Source organism: Chiloscyllium plagiosum, unplaced genomic scaffold (genome assembly GCF_037043375.1).
Source record: "Chiloscyllium plagiosum isolate Xiang-an unplaced genomic scaffold, Cpla_swu_hap1 HiC_scaffold_35, whole genome shotgun sequence".
Classification (NCBI taxonomy): Eukaryota; Metazoa; Chordata; class Chondrichthyes; order Orectolobiformes; family Hemiscylliidae; genus Chiloscyllium; species Chiloscyllium plagiosum.
In genome coordinates, this window is record NW_028270173.1 from 49442478 (window position 1) to 49467831 (window position 25354).

The window sequence follows — 25354 nt, forward strand, 5'->3', positions numbered from 1 at the left end:
CAGTCACTTACTGGGAGCTGTTGTGTAGGTCCCATTTGGTGAACCTGCAGAAACAAAATAAATGTCCATTAGGATGGGGAATAATCCATTCTCAGAGAGTGAGAACACAACAAGTGTGAGGGGATGGAGATTGATGTGGGGGTGTAGGTATTGGACTCGAGTGAACACAGTCAGAAATCACACACGGCCCCAAGTTACAGTCCAACAGATTTGTTTGAAATCACAAGCTTTCTGAGCGTAGCCCCTTCCTCAGGTGAAGTGAGAGAGAAGCTCACAGACACCGAACTTATCAGCAGGGAGATCAAAAGATCATCCAAATGGGGTGAGTGGAGTCTCTGCAGGTGATCACAAATGTCAGATGGTGGGAGGAAAGTGCCAACAGCTGGATAACAAGAGAAGGGATGATCCAGAATCCCATTAAATGGGGCAGAGAGATCATTCCAAAACATTAAAAATACGGTGGTACTGGAGACAAACCAAATGCCTGGAATAACATGATCGGTATCAGAGTCACACGCCGAGGGTCAAACCAAAGTAATAAGTCATCCAAAACTGCACAAACTCATTAAGGGAGAGAGATCTTCAAAATTTATCAAGGAGATGGTGCCCAAACAAGGCAGGAAGGAAGGTTTTACAGGGATTGTGTCAGAAATCCTCATTCCCATACTCCCCTCCATCCTTACACTTTATGGAGATGCAGAAAATCCCTTCCATTCCATTAATATTCAGTCAGTGAGGGTCTGATTGGGTGCAGTGGGTCTAATGATCAATATTAGACCTGGTCTGGGCTGATCACATAAAGGAAGATCAGACAGGGAACGAGACGTGTTTATACGTGTGTATCTGTGTGTGGGAATTCATCAGTTCCATTCCCCACAGTGCCCTGTACTCCCAGTACTGGAGACTCCCCCACACTCACTCTGTCCCCTCAGTTCCACATTCCCCTCTCTCTGATTCTTACCTCTCCGTGACCATTTCCAGATGATTATTCCGACTATCCCGACAATAACAGCCAATAGTATGACCATTGATGCAATGAGACTTCCAAGTTCGGAATGCAGCCAATTGCTTTTCAGATTTTCTGAAACACATTGGAAATATATCAGGATTCTCTCTGTTCCTGGATTTATTTCTAACCCTGTGTTAATTGGGAACAATTATAACTGCTCCGGGCTGTTAGGATTGGTTGAAATGCGGGTTTGACCCTCTCCCGATTTCACTCTCCAGTGAAGTCACCAAGGATCCCATTGATAGGGGTATAAACATCGTGTTGTGCCTGTCCTGGGGGTTACCTCCCCAGACAGTTCAGTTCCCATTCTCCCCAATATCTCTGTGTCCTGTCCTTACTAGTGCTGGTAGGGTAGATCGGCCTTGGGTGAGGTGAAGGAGTGAGTGAATGGTTGGAGGGGTGTAGTTCGGTCTCCCAGAAAGGCACTTCCTCAGTGGTTGGGCAAGGGGCAGTTTGGGAACTCACTGGTGAGTGTTGGGGATGTTGAGTACCAATGGAATGGGGTTTGGGTGCCACAGTGGGCTGGTGAGGGGGCCTTGTTAGGGATCCAGTTGTGGAGTTCTGTGTTGTGTCCCAGTTGTCTGTCCAGGGTGATGCACTGTGAGTCTGACAGACGTCTGGAGGCGGTGAGCTGGTGTTGGTGCTGGGGAGAGGTCAAGTGTTGGTTGCAGAATATCAGGTCATGTATTTTGAGGGGATGGTGTCAAAGAGTTAAAGAGTCACACAACAAGTGTGTATATTCAGTCCAACTTGCCCACACTGACCAGATATCCTCGTCAGTGTGTGAATGGAGGGATCAGCAGTACTTTTGGAGATGGTCGGTTTTCTCAGTCTGTTAGGGACCAGATCAGGCCCCCTCAAAATATCTGAAGAAGGTAGCCTAGATCTGAACTGCTTCTTATTTTAAAACTGGATGGGAAGTGCAGTGTTCCAGATACAATGCAAGTGTTCAAACAACTCAATGTTAAGCAAAACACAATTTATTTAAACGCTGTCATTAAAATAAAAACAAAAAAGGAATTTTGAATAACTTAACAATTGAAAAATGTAACCGAATACAGTACTTATTATTAATTAACTGTTCCAATTGTTACATCCCATAAACACCTTGGCAAAAAGGTAAATTCAGACACAGATTCTTACATGCAGTTCTCCAGTCCCAGAGGAAACAATATCAAGAAATAAATGCAGAGAGTAGTAGCCAGGTGACACTCACTGAAGCTGCCAACTCTTTTGAGACCCCAAAAGCTTCTGATGTAACTGAAAAAAAACAAACTGAGAAATCTGGATCTGTAAGAGCTGGCCACGCCCATTCAGACTGCTTCTATTGTTCCAACTTAAAATAAAACCCCAAGGCCTTACAACTGGTTTACCTCAGTCATCACCAGCAGCATGTTTGGTGCCTCTGCCTTACAACCTCTCTTCCAAACAAAAACTAGGACACCAACAACCTTTTAAAGTGACAGCATCATCACACTAGGAGTTAAAGAAGCTTCTAATCCCTAACCTCAGAACCTGAGATCTTTCCAGAGGGTTCCGGTTTGAGGTAATTGTCCATTGGAAGTTGAAACTTCCCGGACAAATCCCATTCCGTGAGTCAGGAATTCTGACGGGTCCACACCCTCCTCTCGCAGGGTGTCTGGCTGCTGGACAATCTGGGCCCATGTCTTGTGCTGAAGCCTGGAATACAAGGGAATCTGCTTGTAATTCTAGTGAGATTATTCCGGAGTGAAATCGACGAGTACTTCACAGGTCTTTGGGAATCTGGAATCCCCTAAAGGCTCTGGAATTCGGTGACCCTTTCAAACTTAGAATTGAAATCTTTAACTCAGTGAGACCAACATGACATATCAACGCAGAGAACAAGGTGGGTAGTTGCAAACAAGGAAGTGAAAAAGTGTCCTCTAAATGATTTCACCTGTCACTTACCCCACTGATAGAGCTGGGCCTCTGCCAGGCTGCTGTGTTCAATGTGACAGGAGTATTGATCCTCATCCCCAACATTGATCTCAATCTCTTTCTGGATCTGATGGGTCCCGTCATGGTTCGGTCGAACCCCTGAGGATTGGGTCTCAGACATGACCTCTCCATTCCTTAGCCAGGTCACCTCGATGTCTACAGGATCAAACCCAGTGACTAGGCAGGAAAGAGTGAGCGGCTTGTCCTGACCATTGGGCTCCCTCCTGGAGATGAACACTTCAGGCTGAACTGTGATGGGAAAGGGTGAAATCACAAACAATAGACAGACACTGAATGGAATGGGAGAGCGGTTTCATAGATCAGTGAGGCTAGATCAGAACATGGAGCAAAACAGAAATACATACTTTTCCTTTTGAAATAATCTTTTCCAGCTTCCAGATATCTGTTTAAATATTCAACAGCGAGTTCTTCCAGATTTCTTTTCCAGTAGTTGTTCCAGGATTCATCAGAATCCCATTTCTCTTTAGTCATCACTGCAATGGGATTGGATGTGATCCATCTCATTGTGTCTGGTTCTAAACTGATAAAATCCTTTCCATCAAATCCAAATCTCATCGATTTCTTAATGCTGCCGTCATCACTGACCTCAACAGTAGTTATCTGTTGAAAAGTGTGAATTCCTGTCAGTGATCAAACAGACATAGATAATTAACAAATTATTTAACCAGAGAAACAATCCAGTCAAATTATCCTGTACCAGGCCCAGGGGGTGAGGGAGTTACACATGGGGCTAATCCCCAAGGCCTGTGCTGTCAGAGGGTCCCAGACTCAGGCAGCACTGCCCCTTTCTCCAACTGCTGTCTCACACCTCAACCTGGAGCAAATAAGCAATATGCTCTCTGATCCAGGTCAGAATTCCAGCACTCACATTCCCACTGTCCTGGAACGACAGGCCCAGTCCTTCTGATCATTTGTCTCAATCACAGGCTGCATTCTGGGGGATGTAGTCCATGTCTGTCAGTGACCACTCTGTCAGCCTCCCACAGGCTCTGGCCCACGCTCAGACTCTGTGTGTTATTTACAAGGACCCTCTCCCTGCGTGGAGCTGTGCAATCTCTTCCCCTGAGCCTGGCTGAATGGAGATGAGAATCAATCTCTTTAAGTTACTCACTCCCTGTGTCCATCTTCTGTCAGTTTTATAAATGATTTGGATGTGCAGATAGGAGGAATGGTCAGTAATGGTTCATTTGCAGATGACACCAAAACAGGGCTGAGGAGTTTAATTTAAATAAAAGGTGTTGCATTTTGGGTAAGGAGGAAAGGCAGACAAAGAGTTCACGTATCTGTGGATATCAAAGTGTGTCTTGGAAAGGTAGCAAACAGCGAAATTCACAGCTGGCCTTGGAGGAACCAGCACAGGAACAGATACATTCATAATTTTTAATATGTAACCTTTCTGGAAGTCTGCAGAACTGAATAGAGTAAATTCTGTTTTGATTATTTGTTTAATTGTATCCTGTCTCTTGATTAAATGTTTAGAAATATAAACCAAACATTCCCAGTTAGCCTGGAGCACTGCTTTCCAGCGCAATAAGACGGTGATATTTTCTGGATCCGTAGATTGTGAAGGAGCAGTGATAGCCTTTAGTAGAGTGATATGCTCTTCCTGTCGGATGTGGGAGGTTAGGGAGAGTTTTCATGTTACTGATGATTATGTTTGCAGGAAATGTGTTTGGTTGCGAATCCTATTGAATCGCATGGATCGGTTGGAGCTACAGTTGAAGGCAATGAGGAATTTGCTAGAGCAATGGGGTGTGATGGATGGCAGTTACAGGAAGGCAGAAAAGCCGCAGATACGGTCAGATAGATGGGTTACCTCCAGGAAAGGTAGGAGAGTTAGGCACGAAGTGCAGGAGTCTCCTGTGGCTATTCCCATTTCAAACAAGTATGCTGTTTTGGAAGGGGTGTCAGGGGTGATGGAGTCTCAGGTGAATGTAACAGGAACAGCCAAGTTTCTGGTATCAAGACTGGTTCTCATGTAATGATGGGTACGTCGGGTTCCAAGCAATCGATTGTGTCACGACACTCTCTATTCAGAGGCACAGACGACGTTTCTGTGACCAGCCGTGAAAAATCAGAATGGTGTGTTAACTCCCTGGTCTCAGGATCAAGGATATCTCAGACAGAGTGAAGAATGTTCTCAAAAGGGGAGAGGGACAAGCAGGAGGTCATTGTACATGTTGGAACCAACGACATAAGAAGGGAAAAGGATGAGATTCAGAATGGAGAATATAGAGAGTTAGGCAGAGATTTAAAAAGGAGGTCCTCGAGGGTAGTAATATCTTGATTACTCCTGGTGCTGCGAACTAGTGAGGGTAGAAATAGGAGGATAGAGCAGATGAATACGTGGCTGAGGAGCTGGTATATGGGAGAGGGTTTCACATTTTTGGATCTTTGGAATCTCTTCTGAGGTAGAAGTGACCTGTACAAGAAGGATAGATTGCATCTAAATTGGAAGGGGGCTAATATACTGGCAGGGAGATTTGCTAGAGCTGCTCAGGAGGATTTAAATGAGTAAGGTGGAGGGAGGGGGCACACCCAGGGAGATATTGAGAAAAGTGATCAAGCCGAGACTGGTACAGTTGGGAAAGGGAGTTAGTCAAACAGCTGGGGCAGGAAGGAACATAGCAGACAACAAGATAGCAGTGATAAATTAAACTGCATTTACTTCAATGCAAGAGGCCGAATAGAGAAGGCAAATGAACTCAGGGCATGGCTGGGAACATGGGACTGGGATATCATAGCAATTACAGAAATGTGGCTCAGGGATGATCAGGCCTGGTCGCTTAATGTTCCAGGATACAAATGTCAGAGAAGGATTGCAAGCGGTGGGGTCGGTGGGGGGTGGGCAAGAGAGGAAGGGGAGCGGCATTTTTGAAAAGGGATAGTATAACTGAAGGAGGATATTCCTGGGAGTACATCAAGGTGAGTTATTTGGGTGGAACTGAGAAATAAGAAAGGGATGATCACCTTTCTGGGATTGTAGATGCCTTAATAGTTAGTGGAAAAATGAGAAACAGGTTTGTAAGGAGATTTCAGTTATCTGTAAGAATAATCGGGTGGTTATGGAAGGGGATTTCAACTTTCCAAACATAGACTGGGATTGCCATAGTGTTAAGCGTTTAGATGGAGAGGAATTTGTGTACAAGAAAACTTTATGATTCAGTATGTGCATGTACCTACTAGAGAAGGAGGAAAACTTGACTGAGTCTTGGGAAATAAGGTAAAAGTGACTGAGGTGTCAGTGGAGGAGCACTTTGGGGCCAGCAACCATAATTCTATTAGTTTTAAAATAGTGATGGAAAAAGATAGACCTGACCTAAAGGTTGAAGTTCTAAATTGGAGGAAGGCTAAGTTTGATGGTATTAGGCAAGAACTTTCAAAAGCTGACTGGGGGCAGATGTTCGCAGGTAAAGGGATGGTTGGAAAATGGGAAACCTTCAAAAGTGAGACAATAGAAGTCCAGAGGCAGTATATTTCTGTCAGGGGGAAAAGAAAGGCTGGTAGGTGTAGGCATGCTGGATGACAAGAGAAATTGAGGGTTTGGTTAAGAATAAGAAGGAAGCATATGACAATATAGACAGGATAGTTCAAGTGAATCCTTAGAACAGTATAAATGCAGTAGGAGTATACTTAAGACAGATATCAGGAGGGCAAAAAGGGGACAAGAGATAGTTTTGCCAAATAGGGTTAAGGAGAATCCAAAGGGTTTTTACAAATAAGGACAGAAGGGTAAGTAGGGAGAGGCAGCCTTTGTATGGAGTGAGAGGAGATGGAGGAGATGCTAAATGAGTATTTTGCATCAGGGTTTACTCTGGAGAAGGACATAGAAGATATAGAATGTAGGGAAATGGATGGTGACATCTTGAAAAATGTCCAGACGACAGAGGAGGAAGTGCTGGATGTCATGAAACACATAAAAGTGGATAAATCCCCAGGACCTGATCAGGTATACCCTAGAACTCTGTGGGAAGCTAGGGAAGTGATTGCTGGGCCCCTTGCTGAGATATTTGTATCATCGATAGTCACAAGAAGACTGGGGATTGGCTAACATGGTACCACTATTTAAGAAGGGTGGTAAGGAAAACCCAGGGAACTACAGACCGGTGACCCTGACATTGGTGGTGGCACTTTGTTGGAGGGAATCCTGAGGGACAGGATTTACACGTATTTGGGAAGGCAAAGGCTGATTGGGGATAGTCGGCATGGGTTTGTGTGAGGGAAATCATGTCTCACAAACTTGATTTGAGATTTTTGAGGAAGTAACAAAGAAGATTGATGAGGGCAGAGTGGTAGTCCTATACGGACTTCAGTAAGACATTCGACAAAGTTCCACATGGAAGACTGGTTAGCAAGGTTAGATCTCATGGAATACAGGGGAACTAGCCATTTGAATATAGAACTGGCTCAAAGGTAGAAGACAGAGGGTGGGGGTGGAAGGTTGCTTTTCAGAGTGGAGGCCTGTGACCAGTGGTATATCACAAGGATCAGTGATGGCTCTACTGCTTTTTGTCATTTATATAAATGATTTGGGTGTGAACATCAGAGATATAGTTAGTAAGTTTGCAGATGACACCAAAATTGGAGATGTGGTGGACATTGAAGAAGGTTACCTCAGATTACAACGGGGTCTTGATCAGATGGGCCCACAGGCTGAGGAGTGGCAGACGGAGTTTGGTCTAGATAAATGTGAGGTGCTGCATTTTGGAAAAGCAAATCAGAGCCTGACATATACACTGAATGATATGGTCCGAGGGAGTGCTGTTGAACAAAGAGACCTTGGAGTGCAGGTTCATAGCTCCCTGAAAGTTCAAAGTTTGTGAGAAGATTTGTAGTTTGGGTGCTCGTTGCTGTGGTTCTGTTCGCCGAGCTGGAAGTTTTTGTTGCAAACGTTTCGTCCCCTGGCTAGGTGACATCCTCAGTGCTTGGGAGCCTCCTGTGAAGCGCTTCTGTGGTGTTTCCTCCGGCATTTATAGTGGCCTGTCCCTGCCACTTCCGGTTGTCAGTTTCAGCTGTCCGCTGTAGTGGCCGGTATATTGGGTCCAGGTCGATGTGTTTGTTGATGGAGTTTGTGGATGAGTGCCATGCTTCTAGGAATTCCCTGGCTGTTCTTTGTTTCGCTTGCCCTATAATGGTAGTGTTGTCCCAGTCAAATTCATGTTGCTTGTCGTCTGCGTGTGTGGCTACTAGGGATAGCTGGTCGTGTCGTTTCGTGGCTAGTTGATGTTCGTGGATGCGGATCGTTAGCTGTCTTCCTGTTTGTCCTATATAGTGTTTTGTGCAGTCCTTGCATTGGATTTTGTACACTACATTAGTTTTGCTCATGCTGGGTATCAGGTCCTTCGTTTTGGTGAGTTGTTGTCTGAGAGTGGCTGTTGGTTTGTGTGCTGTTATAAGTCCTAGTGGTCGCAGTAGTCTGGCTGTCAGTTCTGAAATGCTCCTGATGTATGGTAGTGTGGCTAGTCCTTTGGGTTGCGGCATGTCCTCGTTCTGTTGTCTTTCCCTTAGGCATCTGTTGATGAAATTGCGAGGATATCCGTTTTTGGCGAATACCTTGTACAGGTGTTCCTCTTTCTCTTTTTGCAGTTCTGGTGTGCTGCAGTGTGTTGTGGCCCTTTTGAATAGTGTCTTGATGCAACTTTGTTTGTGTGTATTGGGGTGGTTGCTTTCATAACCACAAACTCCATCAACAAACACATCGACCTGGACCCAATATACCGGCCACTACAGCGGACAGCTGAAACTGACAACCGGAGGCGGCAGGGACAGGCCACTATAAATGCTGGAGGAAACACCACATATGAAAGCAACCACCCCAATACACACAAACCAAGTTGCATCAAGACACTATTCAAAAGGGCCACAACACACTGCAGCACACCAGAACTGCAAAAAGAGGAAGAGGAACACCTGTACAATGTATTCGCCAAAAACTGATATCCTCGCAATTTCATCAACAGATGCTGAAGGGAAAGACAACAGAACGAGGACATGCCGCAACCCAAAGGACTAGCCACACTACCATACATCAAGAACATCTCTGAAATGACAGCCAGACTACTGCGACCACTAGGACTTATAACAGCACACAAACCAACAGCCACTCTCAGACAACAACTCACCAAAACGAAGGACCTGATACCCAGCATGAGCAAAACTAATGTAGTGTACAAACTCCCATGCAAGGACTGCACAAAACACTAGAAAGGACAAACAGGAAGACAGCTAACAATCCGCATCCACGAACATCAACTAGCCACGAAACGACACGACCAGCTATCCCTAGTAGCCACACACGCAGACGACAAGCAACATGAATTTGACTGGGACAACACTACCATTATAGGGCAAGCGAAACAAAGAACAGCCAGGGAATTCCTAGAAGCATGGCACTCATCCACAAACTCCATCAACAAACACATCGACCTGGACCCAATATACCGGCCACTACAGCGGACAGCTGAAACTGACAACCGGAAGTGGCAGGGACGGGCCACTATAAATGCCGGAGGAAACACCACAGAAGCGCTTCACAGGAGGCTCCCAAGCACTGAGGATGTCACCTAGACAGGGGACCAAACGTTTGCAACAAAAACTTTCAGCTCGGCGAACAGAACCACAGCATCCCTGAAAGTAGACTTGCAGGTAGATAGGATAATGAAGAAGGCATTTTGTATGCCTTCCTTTATTGGTTAGAGTATTGAGTACAGGAGTTGGGAGTTATGTTGTGACTATATAGGACATTGGTAAGGCTGCTTTTCGAATATTGCATGCAATTCTGGCCTCCTTCCTATTGGAAAGATGTTGTGAAACTTGGAAGGGTCCAGAAAAGATTTTCAAGGATTTTGTCAGGGTTGCGGGTTTGAGCTGAAGGGAAAGGCTGAACAGGCTGGGACTGTTTTCCCTGGAGCATTGGAGACTATGGGGTGACTTGATAGAGGTTTATAAAGTCATGAGGGCATGGATAGGATAAATAGACAAGGTCTTTATCCTGGGGTGGGGGAGTCCAGAACTCGAGGGCATAAGTTCAGGGAGAGAGGGGAAAGGGACGTAAGGGACAACCTTTTCATGCAGAGGGTGGTACATGGATGGAATGAGGTGCCACAGGAAGTGGTGGAGGTTAGTACAATTGCAGCATTTAAAAGACATCTGGATGGGTATATGAATAGGAAGGGTTTAGAGTGATATGGGCCAAGTGCTGGCAAATGGGACCAGATTAATTAAGGATATCTGGTCAGCATGGGTGACTTGGACCAAAAGGTCTGTTTCTGTGCTGTACATCTCTATGACTCGAAATGCTGACAAATGGGACTTAGATCAGTTTAAGATAGCTGGTCTGCATGAAAGAATTGACTGTAAGGTCTGTCTCTGTGCTGTACGATTCTATGAATCTACCTTCTGTACAATTTCCTCTAATTATTACAGTGTTTTTAAACTTTGTTCTCATTGTTTAATCTATTCATCACAAATTAAACATAATGAGTTGGCCTCTTTTGGGGCAGTGGTGGTTTCCCAGAATGCCCTGTTTCAGGTCCCAGCTGCCCCAAAGGGGTCACAATATATCTGCACAACGTGATTCAAAAATATCTCCAGATCATGAATGGACCGTGACAGTCAAATGTTCTCTTTCATGTCCCTCATATTCTCAATTCATTAGTTATCGCACTGTTTGTTGATTGGCTCATAATTAACATGAAAATATTAATATCATTCCATCAATTTCTGCATCTTTAAAATATTTCTTCATTCCTAGCTTTGTTTGCTTTATAATTCTTTTTTCTATTTTAATGACAACAAGTAATAGATTCCAGTGCTACACTTGGTATGCTGCTTTCAAACACATTTCCAGTTAATTCTAGTAACATGGGAGTTCAGAGGGAGAGTGGGCAAGTCAGCCCTTTGAGTCCACTCCACCATTTAACATGATCATGGCTGATCTTATCCTGGTCTCACCTCCACCTTCCTGCCTGCTCCCATCCCCCTTTATCCTGCTTTCCATCAGAAACGTCGCCATTTCTGTCCTGAATTTGTTGATTGGTTCTGCCTCGCTCTGGGTCAGTGAGTTCCACAGATTCACAACCCCCTGAAAGGGGTAGTTTCTTCTCAAATGAGTTTTGAATCTATCTCCTCTCTCTCTATGTCTATGACCTCTTGTTCGAGACTGTCCCACAGAGGAACATCTATTTGACATCGACCTTCCCATTCACCTTGAGCATTTTATATTTCTCAATCAGATCCTCCTTCATTCCTCTGATCTCCAGTGAGTCCAGGCCCAAGCTATACAATTGCTTCTCGTACAATAACCCTTTCATCCCTGGAACAGCCTGGTGAACCTCCTCTGAACTGCCTGCAATGTCACCACATCCTCCCTTAGGTAAGGAGACCACAACTGGACATCATTCTCCAGGTGTGGTCTCACCAATGCCTTATATAATTGTAACAACACTTACAGTCATAGAGTCAGAGAGATGTACAGCATGGAAACAGACCCTTTGGTCCAACCCGTCCATGCCGACCAGATATCCCAACCCAATCGAGTCCTTGTAAATCTTTTCTGAACCCTTTCAAGTTTCACAACATCTTTCCGATAGGAAGGAGACCAGAATTGCATGCAATATTCCAACAGTGGCCTAACCAATGTCCTGTACAGCCGCAACATGACCTCCCAACTCCTGTACTCAATACTCTGACCAATAAAGGGGAGCATACCAAACGCCTTCTTCTTCACAATCCTATCTACGTGCGACTCCACTTTCAAGGAGCTATGAACCTGCACTCCAAGGTCTCTTTGTTCAGCAACACTCCCTGGGACCTTACCATTAAGTGTATACATTCTGCCAAGATTTGCTTTTCCAAAATGCAGCATCTCATACTTATTTGAATTAAACTCCATCTGCCACTTGTCAGCCCAATGGCCCATCTGGTCAAGATCCTGTTGTAATCTGAGGTAACCCTCTTCGCTGTCCACTACACCTCCAATTTTGGTATCATCTGCAAACTTCCCCAATATACCTCTTATGCTCGCATCCAAATCATTTATGTAAATGACAAAAAGTAGAGGACCCAGCAGACTGGAGGCCTCTGACCAGTGGAATCCTTGTGGCATTCCACTGGTCACAGGCCTCCAGTCTGAGAAACAACCCTCCACCACCAACCTCTGCCTTTTATCTTTGAGCCAGTTCTGTATCCAAACGGCTAGTTCTCCCTGTATTCCATGAGATCTAACCTTGCTAATCAATCTCCCATGGGGAACCTTGTCGAACGCCTTACTGAAGTCCATATAGATCACATCTACCGCTCTGCCCTCATCAATCCTCTTTGTTACTTCGTCAAAAAACTCAATCAAGTTTGTGAGACATAATTTCCCACGCACAAAACCATGTTGACTATACCGAATCAGTCCTTGCCTTTCCAAATACATGCACATTTTGTCCCTCAGGATTCCCTCCAACAACTTGCCCACCACCGAGGTCAGGCTCATCGGTCTATAGTTCCCTGGCTTGTTTTACCACCCTTCTTAAACAGTGGCAGCACATTAGCCAACCTCCAGTCTTCTGGCACCTCACCTGTGACTATCGATGATACAAGTATCTCAGCAAGAGGCCCAGCAATCACTTCTCTAGCTTCCCACAGAGTTCTCGGGTACACCTGATCAGGTCCTGGGATTTATCCATCTTTACCCATTTCAAGACATCCAGCACCTCCTCCTCTGTCATATGTTCTTTGCAATAAATGCCAGTATTTCATTCGCCTTTCTTGTTATATGCTGCACCTGCATATCCACTTTCTGCAATTCATGGCGAAAAACACCCAGATCCCTCTGCACTGACACACTGTGAACCTGCTTCCCAATGAAATGACAATTTGTCTTCTTATTTTTCGGCCAAAATGAACAACCCCACACTTATCCACATTAACCTCCACCTGTCAGAGTCTGGCCCATTCTCCCAGCCAATATCCATCTGGAAATGTATTATCTTCTCATCATAGCCTGGTTTCCCACCAATATCAGTATCATCCATGAGTTTAACTATGATACACCCTGACCCTGCTTGCAGTTCATTTATACAGATTGTAAATACTTGAAGTCTGACAACTAACCCGTGCAGCACAAGACTAGCTACAGGTCACAATCCAGAGAAGGACCTATTTTTCCTGATCCTCTGTTTTGTGTCAGTTCATCAATCCCTTATCCAAGCCAATACTCTACCTTTAACTCCCTAGGATCTAACCTTCAACAAAAGCCCCTTTACCCATCATGTGCAAGACTAAGGTAATTTACAAGATACCATGCAAAGACTGCATGAAACACTATATAGAACAGGCAGACAACGAGCAATCCACATCCATGAATACCAACTAGCCACTAAATACTTTGACCAGCTGTCCCTGATAGCCAAATATACAGAAGCCAAGGACCACAAATTCGACTGAATCAACACAACCATCATAGGACAAGCTAAACAGAGGACAGCCAGAGAATTTCTCGAAGCACGCCAGTCATCTACAGACTCCATCAACAAACACATTACCTAGGCCCAATATACCGGCCACTCCAATGAACAACTGGAATCAGAAGGAACAGAGCCAAATAAATTCCAGAAAGCACAGTACAGCCGCGCTTCACAGGAGGCTCTGAAGCACTGGAGATGTCACTCAGACAGGGGATGAAATGTCTGCAAATCAACTTTCTAGCTCAGCGACCATACCTTTCCCATGGCAACCGGCACCCAAGCTACAAATCTTTACACAACTCTTGATTGTCTCTGCTTATCTCTCGATGGATGTTGCCTGGCCAGCTTTGAATTTCCAGCATTTTCTGTTTAAATTTCAGATTTCCAGCATCTGCGATACTTTCCTACCCTGTGATATGTTGCAGTGACATTTCTACTTTCGGGGTGCCTGTAAGGTGTTACTGCATAGGGCCAGGTTTGAAGAAACAGAGATACTCACATCACAGGAAGAACCAAGTTGTGTGACATTGTCTGGTGTCAGGCCTCCCATGACTGAGCGGCACAAAATGGCTGCTGGCTGCCCATGGTTAATGCAGCAGGACATGGCTGACAGTAGTTACAGCACTTAGGAAAATGTTTGCTTCACGTAGCCTTCACATGTAGGACAATAGTAACTCTGTATAATCAAGGTTACTGACTGAGAGAGAAGGTGCAGCTGCAGTTGCTTTCTTAGATAAGAACATTTCACGCTAGTTGTTTCTCTTGAATTATTTAATCAATCTGTTACAATATTAAGAGTAGGTTTCATTTATGATTCTTCAGATAATCATAGATATCGATTCTGAAGTAGTTGTGAATCTACATATATATAAAAAAAATACTAAAAGTACTGGAGGAAAAGATTTAAACCAGTTTCAGACAATAAACACAATCCCCGCTCTCTCTACCCCCCCCCCCCCCCCTCCACCCACCCTCCCCATTACTACAGGAATGAAAACTGAGATTTGCAGATATTGAAATGTGGATTGAATGAACACTTTAAGACACAGTTTGTTAGCTGAAGAATTCTAACATTTGGTGAAACTACCTAACTTTGTTGGGACCATTTAAAAATCAATATTCTTTTGTATTTCCTGTGTTGAGAAATGTGAAAGATTCCTGAAGCAAGTATCCAGTAAATGGCAGTTAACATGGTGCAGCAGGGAGATGTCACTGGAATACAGTATCTATTGTGAAAAACCTCAAGAAGAAAGATAAGAAAGTCTGAGAAAACGTCATGAAGGACCACGGGTGGGCCAATAACCTGTCCATCTCTTTGTTGTTCAGTGATATGATGAAATACATTGAGGTAAACTTGAACTGTGTAAGATGCTGTATAGAGAGCCAATTACAGAGGGATACCTCAACATCACATGCTGTAACTGAAGCTGTCGATCACATTAAAGGTTACCTGAATCTGCTCCGTGACTCAGACTCTCACAGATAAAGTCGAACATCTCAGAAAGCAATGGTTGGAAGGTGGGTCACACTGAAAGCTGAGATTTCAATAGGCTTTGCAAATAGACGAACGGAGTACAAAATCTAAGACGTTTTGTTAAACCCTTGGAAAACATTTTGACTGCACTGTGTCTACAATTCCCTATTTCGGTCGCTCAAAAGATATGAAGAAGTGGGGTGAATGTTGGTGGTGCACTGTGGGTGGAAAAGGCTCCCAGAGATAAGGGAAGCATTGAGGTCTATTACGTCTCTCCCAGTCCTGGGGACCAAATGTCAGTGTTGGGGAATGAATGAGGTTTTATGATGAAAGGATGAAAGGGGACAACCAATAGAGAAATTCAATCAGCCACATCTTACCAGATGTCTGGTTTGTCCTCTTCATTATTGCACTCATTGTTTCCTTTGCTATGTTTGCACGTATTTTTGCCCGGTGTGTGAGATAATCCCAGAAATTCACATTGAAGGATTCTGCCATGAACTGCTGCCTGGGGATGCACTGTTGGGTTTTACTGTCACGAGAAGCTATGATAACTCCATTGACTGTTGCAGTGTTTGTAACCTCAGGAAAATTCTTAATTCCAGAAACAACTGTGTAAATCACAGTGATTACATTAGCCTCTATAAAGCAAACAATGAAAGCTGGAAGTTACTCAACATGAAAATAAACATCATATTAATATATCTGGGCTACAAAACTAGAAGCACATCACAGACATCAGGGACATCGCTAATGTGAGAGACTGCCCTTAAAATCACTTTCAACATGTTATATCTGTAAAGGTCAGGCTGAAAACAATTACACACACTTCCAGCTGGTCAAAGTGAGGCCCATCCACACAGTGACAATCTCCAATAACCCACCAAATTATAACACTGTCAGAATCCTGTCTGATATAATCAACAGAATCAGATTCAACTAGGTCAGAATTAGCTGCTGCAGCCTCTTAGAACAGGGAGTAAACACAGAATCAGGGTCACTCAGATACTCGATGGAGTCAGTGTGGACACAGGGAGAGGCTGGGACACAATCCAGTGATTGGATATTAAACAGAAAATCACTAACCTGGAACAGGAATCTGGCATAAATGGAAGAAAAATCCTGCCCATGGTCCACCTGGAGTGAGGAATTCAGGATAACCCAGGGGCAGGGCTGTGGTTTATCACCATAACCAGGAAAGATTTGCGGTGAGTGAAGCCAGATTGAAATGAAGAGAAACAGGAATATTTTGGGAGGATGAAGTGTGAGACCGTGGGGGACAGTTACTGTGTGAACAGTCTCTCTGTCAAACAGGGGAATGGACAATCCCGAGCAGGATCCTCACTGTCCTTCACTGAGCTTTTTAATCAGCCCTTTATACACGGTCAGTAGGATGTTGGTGTCTGAGATAACCCGGCCTATTCAACCATGAGGGCATCACAGCTGAGCCTGGGCTGGGTTTTTTTTTCACAAGTTTACAAAAGAAAACTAAAAAAAAGACCCAAGTATAAACATTGATATACAGTTAAATCTTAAATAAATGATAACCAAAATCTATCAGACAAGGAAAAAGAAATACCAAGAGAAAGAAAAGACAAAACTCAACTAACTACTCATCTAACTTACAACTAACCAGAGTGTATCATTAAAATTCTTCCATTATTTAAGAGAAAAAAATTTTCCAACGGATAACACGGGCGGCACGGTGGCACGGTGGTACAGTGGTTAGCACTGCTGCCTCACAGCGCCAGCGACCGGGTTCAATTCCCGCCTCAAGCGACTGCCTGTGTGGAGTTTGCACGTTCTCCCCGTGTCTGCGTGGGTTTCCTCCGGGTACTCCGGTTTCCTCCCACAGTCCAAAAATGTGCAGGTCAGGTGAATTGGCCATGCTAAATTGCCCGTAGTGTTAGGTAAGGGGTAAATGTAGGGGTATGGGTGGGTCGCGCTTGGCGGGTCGGTGTGGACTTGTTGGGCCGAAGGGCCTGTTTCCACACTGTAATGTAATCTAATCTAATCTAACACATAAATTGAGCAGTGATATACCTGCTCGGAATGTGTTAACATCAGATCACAACAAAACCCATATTTATCCAAACCATCACGAGCATAGAACATATAAAATTCACAAAAATAAAAGCTCTTCAGTACATTCAGATCAATACATAAAAAAAACTATTTCTATATAGTAAAAAAAAGTATAAAACGTATTTAAATGGAGATCTTCCCCCTTATTCCAAAACACCCATCATAACCTCTCCCAACCAGTGCCCCACCCTTGACCCAGGCACCCCACGATAGGATAAAGAAAATTCAAGTATACTACTGAATTAGAACTACCAGTGAGTACCCTATTCACCGCCACCCACACCAACACCTGAATATATTTGGTAATGTTAATACCATATATGAACATATATGACTATAAAATTACAGTCTCAGCAAATAATAATTAAATATATTAATACAAAATAACAGGGATAAACAACCCCGCTCCCAAGGACAAAGATAAAATAACATATGGTTGCCACCATCCCCCCCCATCTACATTAACTAGACCCTCTGGCCTATATATATAATATACATATATAAAAAAAAGGGGAAAGGAAATCGCTAAGTAAAGGATGAATAAATAAGCCCTTCTTCCCACCCCCCGGAGATAATAATAAACAGTAAGATAATGAAAGGAAAAAAAAGGTGGGGGATAAACCGGGGTGGAGTAGGGCAAAACAACATCGACTAACTCTTATAATTTGTCGAAGAGAGTCCAAAAGTTCCTTGGCCTTCTCCGGTGATCCGAAGTTAAACACGGACCCTTCATGGCTATAGCGTAGTATAGCTGGGTAGCGCAAAGAGTATTGAATAACATAATCTTGGATCCTTTATGAGTCATGGCTTGTGGATCTTTCCCAAGATTTCTGGAGGCTTCCAAAAGTGTCTGCCTCACCTTATAGCTCTGCAGCCGGGACAGGATCGGGCGGGGGCGCTGGTTCGAGCCGGGTCCATGTATTGCAACCTGGTAGGCCCATTCTACCCTTACCTGGCCTGATCCAGCCTCCAGATTCAATAACTGTGGAAGCAACTGTTCAAGGAACCTTATAAGCTGGCCTTCTTATGCCCGTTCGGGAAGGCCCAGCAAGCAAATATTTTATCGATGACCTCGATTCTCGAGGTTGTCAATGTGATTCTCTAAGGTCCGGACTCGCTGCTCGAGCATCCGGACCCGATCCAGGGCTGATTCTGCAATGGCTTCGGAGGTCGCGGCCTTTAGTTACTTCGATGTCTCGGGCGTGCTTTTATAGCGCGGCCGAGAATGAATTCCACTGACTTCGGGACTCTTCTATGAAAGCATCGATCTTCGCATCGAGTTTGGAGATTATTTTTGCGAGGCTCACCACCGTAGGTAAGTCCCCCGGGCAGCTGTGGACGCCTCTGCTGCAGCTGGGGAGGGGCTCCTTTCCCCCTAGTCATTTTTACAGGAGACTGAACTGTATAAATTTAGGACTAAACCACTAATTACATATTATAAATTCAAAAATACATACATTTACATACAGAGATCAGAATTTATAATTTTTATACACAGGTCTGTACGTTTATCAATCATATTCCAGATATTGAGCTGAGGCGTCAGCGGAGCCCAAATGACTCCGTGGGCCCCCTGTTCTTCTTTAGGCAGGCAGATGTTATACGGTGGTATTTCCCCACTGCGCCTTGGCGGCAGCTGCCCCAAGCTTCGGCGCGTCCCTCAACATGTAGTCCTGGACCTTGGAATGTGGCAGTCTGCAACACTCAGTCGGGGTCAACTCGTTCAGCTGGAAGATCAACAGGTTTCGGACCGCCTAGAGAGTGTCCTTCACCAAGTTGATGATCCTCCAGGCACAGTTGATGTTCGTCTCGGTGTGCGTCCCGGGGAACAGGCCGTAGAGCACGGAGTCCCGTGTCACGGCGCTGCTCGGGACGAACCTCGACAAACACCACTGCATTCCTCTCCAGACTTCTTCTGCGTAGGCACATTCCAGAAGGAGGTGTGTGACAGTCTCCTCCCCCCCGCAGCCGCTTCGAGGGCAGCGTGCGGTGCGGCTGAGAGTCCGGGCGTGCATAAAGGATCTCACAGGCAGAGCCCTTCTCACCACCAGCCAAGCCATAATCACATTAAGTAAAAACTATTTTTAATTGATTTGGTGAGTGTGGTGGAGGAGGATGGCCCACTTTGCCTCGGTCTTGGGAGAAGCACTTTCGAGGAGAAAGTGAGGACTGCAGATGCTGGAGATCAGAGCTAAAAATGTGTTGCTGGAAAAGCGCAGCAGGTCAGGCAGCATCCAAGGAGCAAAAGAATCGATGTTTCGGGCATGAGCCCTTCTTCAGGAATGAGGAAAGTGTGTCCAGCAGGCTAAGATAAAAGGTAGGGAGGAGGGACTTGGGCAAGGGGCGTTGGAAATGTGATAGGTGGAAGGAGGTCAAGGTGAGGGTGATAGGCCGGAGTGGGGGTGGGGGCAGAGAGGTCAGGAAGAAGATTGCAGGTTAGGAATCCCTTGAGTTCAAGGGATTTGACTGAGACAAGGTGGGGGGAGGAGAAATGAGGAAACTGGAGAAATCTGAGTTCATCCCTTGTGGTTGGAGGGTTCCGAGGCGGAAGATGAGGCGCTCTTCCTCCAACCGTCGTGTTGCTATGGTCTGGCGATGGAGGAGTCCAAGGACCTGCATGTCCTTGGTGGAGTGGGAGGGGGAGTTAAAGTGTTGAGCCACGGGGTGATTGGGTTGGTTGGTCCGGGTGTCCCAGAGGTGTTCTCTGAAACGTTCTGCAAGTAGGCGGCCTGTCTCCCCATATAGAGAAGGCCACATCGGGTGCAGCGGATGCAATAAATGATGTGTGTGGAGGTGCAGGTGAATTTATGGCGGATATGGAAGGATCCCTTGGGGCCTTGGAGAGAAGTAAGGGGGGAGGTGTGGGTGCAAGTTTTGCATTTCTTGCGGTTGCAGGGGAAGGTGCCGGGAGTGGAGGTTGGGTTGGTGGGGGGGTGTGGACCTGACGAGGGAGTCATGGAGGGAGTGGTCTTTTCGGAACGCTGATAGGGGAGGGGAGGAAAATATATCCTTGGTGGTGGGGTCCGTTTGGAGGTGGCGGAAATGTTGAAGGATGATACGATGTATTTGGAGTTTGGTGGGGTGGTAGGTGAGGACCAGTGGGGTTCTGTCCTGGTGGCGATTGGAGAGGCGGGGCTCAAGGGCGGAGGAGCGGGAAGTGGAGGAGATGTGGTGGAGCACTATAGACTCAGACTTGCTGAGTCACCTCCATCATGGATCCCTGAGCCTGGGCTGGGTTAAACATGGAGTCTCCTTCTCCTCCCCGCAGGGTTTACAAGACTTGAGACCAGGAATGATGAAGCTGTTTGGTTTCTCCCAATCATGTGAAAATTAAAATTCTCCATTGGAATCATTTCCCATTTGCTCGGAGCTTCTCTGATCTCGGGGTTTCTACATCCTGCTGTCAGGAGACCTGGACACAAATCCCATCAGAGTCTCCCAGACTGTGCTGCCTTCAATGTGTAAAAGATCAGGCTGGCTGTATAACAGGCGGCTGATCAAACATCCCCCATTTCAAACTCTCCCCAAGAGATTCACATTCACCCCAGACACAGAGAGAGAGAGAGAGAGAGAATGGAAAGCTGAATTCTGTACTTACCGGGAGAGACCCGGGAAAAACACAGGGAGATGGAGAGAAGGATCAGCAACATTCTGGGAACCCACTCTCCCTATTCCGATCAGGGACTGGGAATAAAACACTCTGAGGGGGGACAACACAATTTAATTTTATAAAATGGAAAACAACAAAAACAAGTTTCTCGACACAGCGATTTATGTTGAATTCCGACCATTTCCGGACTGCAGATCCAGAAAACTGGTTAGACTGAGAAAACCATCCAATTAAAGAGACAAACAGGTTCTCGTCACCAGTTACTGGGAGGATGTATCTCAGACAGGTTACAGTCAGACTGTGAATTGGAAACGACCAAGTTAATATCGGGATTGCTCCCTTTCGGCGGTGATAATCGCATCAAGTCTTTTCAGGGGAATTTTACAAAACCGAAGATGCTACCAAGCCATTTTTTTTTCATTGTCCACCCTCCGTGTTGCTGAGGGGTAGCCACAGGATGAACAGGGTCCCTGATTACTCCCGGGGAAAAGGCTGCAGTGCTCTGACATTGCCTTCTGCAGGATGTCCTCACTGTGAAGGGTTCCCCTCTCTCACAGACTGCCATCAGGCGGATTGGGAAGGTTGATGGGCTGAGAAACAACATGTTTGGGCACATAAGGAACTCGTCACAGCAAGTCCTGGGAATCCTAGGCAAGCGCATGGAAGGATATGAAACCCAGCATGGGGAGTTTACAATCCAGCTGTTGTTTCCTGGGAAACAATTGAAGTCAGCGATTCATGGGATGAGGAAGGAGACGAATTTGGTAATCTGGTAACCTGTGTCAAATTCAGAGAATCCGGTAGGTGTGGGTTAATGGAGTGGGTCATGTACAGGGAACCCAGTGTGGGGGTTAATGGAGTGGGTCATGTACAGAGAGCCCAGTGTGGGGGTTAATGGGGTGGGTCATGTACAGAGAGCCCAGTGTGGGGGTTAATGGAGTGGGTCATGTACAGGGAACCCAGTGTGGGGGTTAATGGAGTGGGTCATGTACAGGGAACCCAGTGTGAGGGTTAATGGAGTGGGTCATGTGCAGGGAACCCAGTGTGAGGGTTAATGGAGTGGGTCATATACAGAGAGCCCAGTGTGGGGGTTAATGGGGTGGGTCATGTACAGAGATCCCATGTGTGGGGGTTAATGGAGTGGGTCATGTACAGGGAACCCAGTGTGAGGGTTAATGGAGTGGGTCATGTACAGTGAGCCAGTGTGTGGGTTAATGGAGTGGGTCATGTACAGGGAGCCAGTGTCTGGGTTAATGGAGTGGGTCATGTACAGAGAGCCCAGTGTGGGGGGTTAATGGAGTGGGTCATGTACAGAGAGCCCAGTGTGGGGGTTGATGGGATGGGTCATGTACAGAGAGCACAGTGTGGGGGTTAATGGAGTGGGTCATGTACAGAGAGCCCAGTGTGGGGGTTAATGGAGTGGGTCATGTACAGGGAACCCAGTGTGGGGGTTAATGGAGTGGGTCATGTACAGGGAGCCAGTGTCTGGGTTAATGGAGTGAGTCATGTACAGAGAGCCCAGTGTGGGGGGTTAATGGAGTGGGTCATGTACAGAGAGCCCAGTGTGGGGGTTGATGGGATGGGTCATGTACAGAGAGCCCAGTGTGGGGGATAATGGAGTGGGTCATGTACAGAGAGCCCAGTGTGGGGGTTGATGGGATGGGTCATGTACAGAGAGCCCAGTGTGGGCATTAATGGAGTGGGTCATGTACAGAGAGCCCAGTGTGGGTGTTAATGGAGGGTGTCATTTTCAGAGATCCCAGTGTCAGGGGTAATGGAAGGGATCATGTTCAAGAGAGACATGTATGGGGGTAAATGGAGTGGGTCATGTACAGCGAGATCAATGGAGTTGTGGATAGTGACGAAGGATGTTGTAGGTTACAGAGACACATAGATAAGCTGCAGAGCTGGGCTGAGAGATAGTGAATGGAGCCTAATGCGGGCAAGTGTGATTCATTTTGGTCGGAGTAACCAGAATGCAAAGTACTGGGCAATTGGTAAGATTCTTGGTAGTGTAGGTGAGCAGAGAGATCTCGGTGTCCAGGTACACAGATCCTTGAAAGTTGCCACCCAGGTTGACAAGGTTGTTAAGAAAGCATACAGTGTTTTAATTTTTATTAATAGAGGGATCGAGTTCCGGAACCATGAGGTTATGCTACAGCTGTACAAAACTCTAGTGTAGCTGTACTTGGAGTATTGTGTACAGTTCTGGTCACCGCATTATAAGAAAGATGTGGAAGCTTTGGAATGGGTGCAGAGGAGATTTACTAGGATGTTGCCTGGTATGGAGGGATGGTCTTATGAGGAAACGCTGAGGGACTTGAGGCTGTTTTCGTTAGAGAGAAGGAGGTTGAGAGGTGACTTAATAGAGACATATTAGATAATCAGAAGGTTAGATAGGGTGGACAGGGAGAGCCTTTTTCCAAGTATGGGGACAGCGAGCACGGCGGGGGAGGGGGGGGAGTAGCTTTAAATTGAGGGGTGATAGATATAGAACAGGTGTCAGAGGTAGTTTCTTTACTCAGAGAGTAGCAAGGGTATAGAATGTTTTGCTTGCAACGGTAGTAGATTTGCCAACTTTAAGTACATTTAAGTTGTCATTGGACAAGCATATGGATGTACATGGAATAGTGTAGGTTAGATGGGCTTCAGATTGGAATGACAGGTCAGCGCAACATCGAGGGCCGAAGGGCCTGTACTGCGCTGTAATGTAATGTTCTATGTCCAGGGAGCCCAGTGTGGGGTTAATGGAGTGGGTCATGTACTGAGAGTCCAGTGTGGGGGTTAATGGGGTGGGTCATGTACAGAGAGCCCAGTGTGGTGGATAATGGAGTGGGTCATGTGCAGAGAACCCATTGTGGGGGTTAATGGAGTTGGTCATGTACAGGGAGCCCAGTGTGGGGGTTAATGGAGTGGGTCATGTTCAAGAGAGCCATGTATGGGGGTAAATGGATTGGGTCATGTACAGCGAGGTCGGTGGAGTTGTGGATAGTGATGAAGGATGTTGTAGGTTACAGAGAGACATTGATAAGCTGCAGAGCTGGTCTGAGAGATGGCAAATAGAGCCTAATGCGGGCAAGTGTGAGGTGATTCACTTTGCTTGGAGTAACCGGAATGCAAAGTACTGGGCTAATGATAAGATTCTTGGTGGTGTAGATGAGCAGAGAGATCTCGATGTTCAGGTACACAGATCCTTGAAAGTTTCCACCCAGGTTGACAGGGTTATTAAGAAGGCATACAGTGTTTTAGCTTTTATTAATAGAGGGATCGAGTTCCGAAACCATGAGGTTATGCTACAGCTGTCCAAAACTCTAGTGCAGCCATACTTGGAGTATTGTGTACAGTTCTGTTCACCGCATTATAAGAAGGATGTGGAAGCTTTGGAAAGGGTGCAGAGGAGATTGCCTGGTATGGAGGGAAGGTCTTTCTAGGAATGGCTAAGGGACTTGTGGCTGTTTTCATTGGAGAGAAGAAGGTTGAGAGGTGACTTAATAGAGACATATAAGATAATCAGAAGGTTAGATAGAGTGGACAGGGAGAGCCTTTTTCCAAGTATGGGGACGGCGAGCACGAGGGGGCATAGCTTTAAATTGAGGGGTGATAGATATAGGACAGGTGTCAGAGGTAGTTTCTTTACTCAGAGAGTAGCAAGGGTATGGAATGTTTTGCTTGCAACGGTAGTAGATTCGCCAACTTTAAGTACATTTAAGTTGTCATTGGACAAGCATATGGACGTACATGGAATAGTGTAGGTTAGATGGGCTTCAGATTGGTATGACAGGTCAGCGCTGTAATGTAATGTTCTATGTTCTTTGTCCAGGGAGTCCAGTGTGAGGTTAAATGGAGTGGGTCATGTGCAGAGAGCCCAGTGTGGGGGTTAATGTAGTGGGTCATGTGCAGAGAGGCCAGTGGGGGTTAATGGAGTGGGTAATGTACAGAGAGACCAGTGTGAGGGTTAATGGGGTGGGTCATGTACAAAGAGCCCAGTGGGGGTTTAATGTAGTGGGTCATGCACAGAGAGCCCAGTGTGGGGTTAAATGTAGTAGTTCGTATGCTGAGAGCTCAGTGTGGGGGTTAATGTAGTGGGTCATGTGCATTGAGCCCAGAGTGGGGGTTAATGGAGTGGGTAATGTACAGAGAGACCAGTGTGAGGGTTAATGGGGTGGGTCATGTACAAAGAGCTCAGTGGGGGAGTTAATGTAGTGGGTCATGTACAGAGAGCCCAGTGTGTGGGTTAATTGATTGGGTCATGTACAGAGAGCCCAGTGTGGGGTTAATGGGGTGGGTCATGTACAGAGAGTCCATTGTGGGGGTTAATGGAGTGGGTCATGTACAGAGAGTCCAGTGTGGGGGTTAATGGCGTGGGTCATGGACAGAGAGTCCACTGTGGGGGTTAATGTGGTGGATCATGTATAGAGAGCCCAGTGTGGCATTTAATGGAGTGGGGTACAGGAAGGCCAGTGTGGGCGTTATCGGAGTGTGTAATGTACAGAGACTCCAGTGTGGGGGTTAATTGAGTGTGAAATGTATAGGGAGCCCAGTGTGAGGGTTAATGGAGTGGGTCATGTACAGAGAGCCCAGTGTGGGGGTTAATGGAGTGGGTCATGTGCAGAGAGCCCAGTGTGGGGGTTAATGGAGTGGGTCATGTGCAGAGAGCCCAGTGTGGGGGTTAATGGAGTGGGTCATGTACAGAGAGCCCAGTGTGGACTTAATGGAGTGGGTCATGTACAGAGAGCCCAGTG

The 25354-nt window shown here is 45.9% G+C and overlaps 1 protein-coding gene across 1 annotated transcript; it reads right to left on the bottom strand.

Annotated features, from left to right (window-relative positions):
• Positions 1 to 3: 3 nt before the first annotated feature.
• Positions 4 to 20959, bottom strand: LOC148140818 (class I histocompatibility antigen, F10 alpha chain-like). The gene is made up of 6 exons (XM_087979035.1): positions 20601 to 20959; positions 15298 to 15558; positions 3334 to 3609; positions 2939 to 3217; positions 962 to 1081; positions 4 to 44 (listed from the first exon to the last, which is right to left on the bottom strand). The coding sequence occupies exons 1-6, from the start codon at positions 20650 to 20652 to the stop codon at positions 4 to 6; spliced, it is 1029 nt and encodes a 342-aa protein (XP_087835161.1). The 5' UTR covers positions 20653 to 20959.
• Between the last annotated feature and the right edge of the window lie 4395 nt (positions 20960 to 25354).

Excerpts from the sequence above, each read along its gene's own strand:
- LOC148140818 (XM_087979035.1), bottom strand. The coding sequence starts at position 20,652 with ATGTTGCTGATCCTTCTCTCCATCTCCCTGTGTTTTTCCCGGGTCTCT. Across the intron at positions 15,559-20,600 it reads TTTTTCCCGGGTCTCTCCCG|AGGCTAATGTAATCACTGTG; the intron begins GTAAGTACAGAA and ends TTTGCTTTATAG. Across the intron at positions 3,218-3,333 it reads AGATTATTTCAAAAGGAAAA|TTCAGCCTGAAGTGTTCATC; the intron begins GTATGTATTTCT and ends TTCCCATCACAG.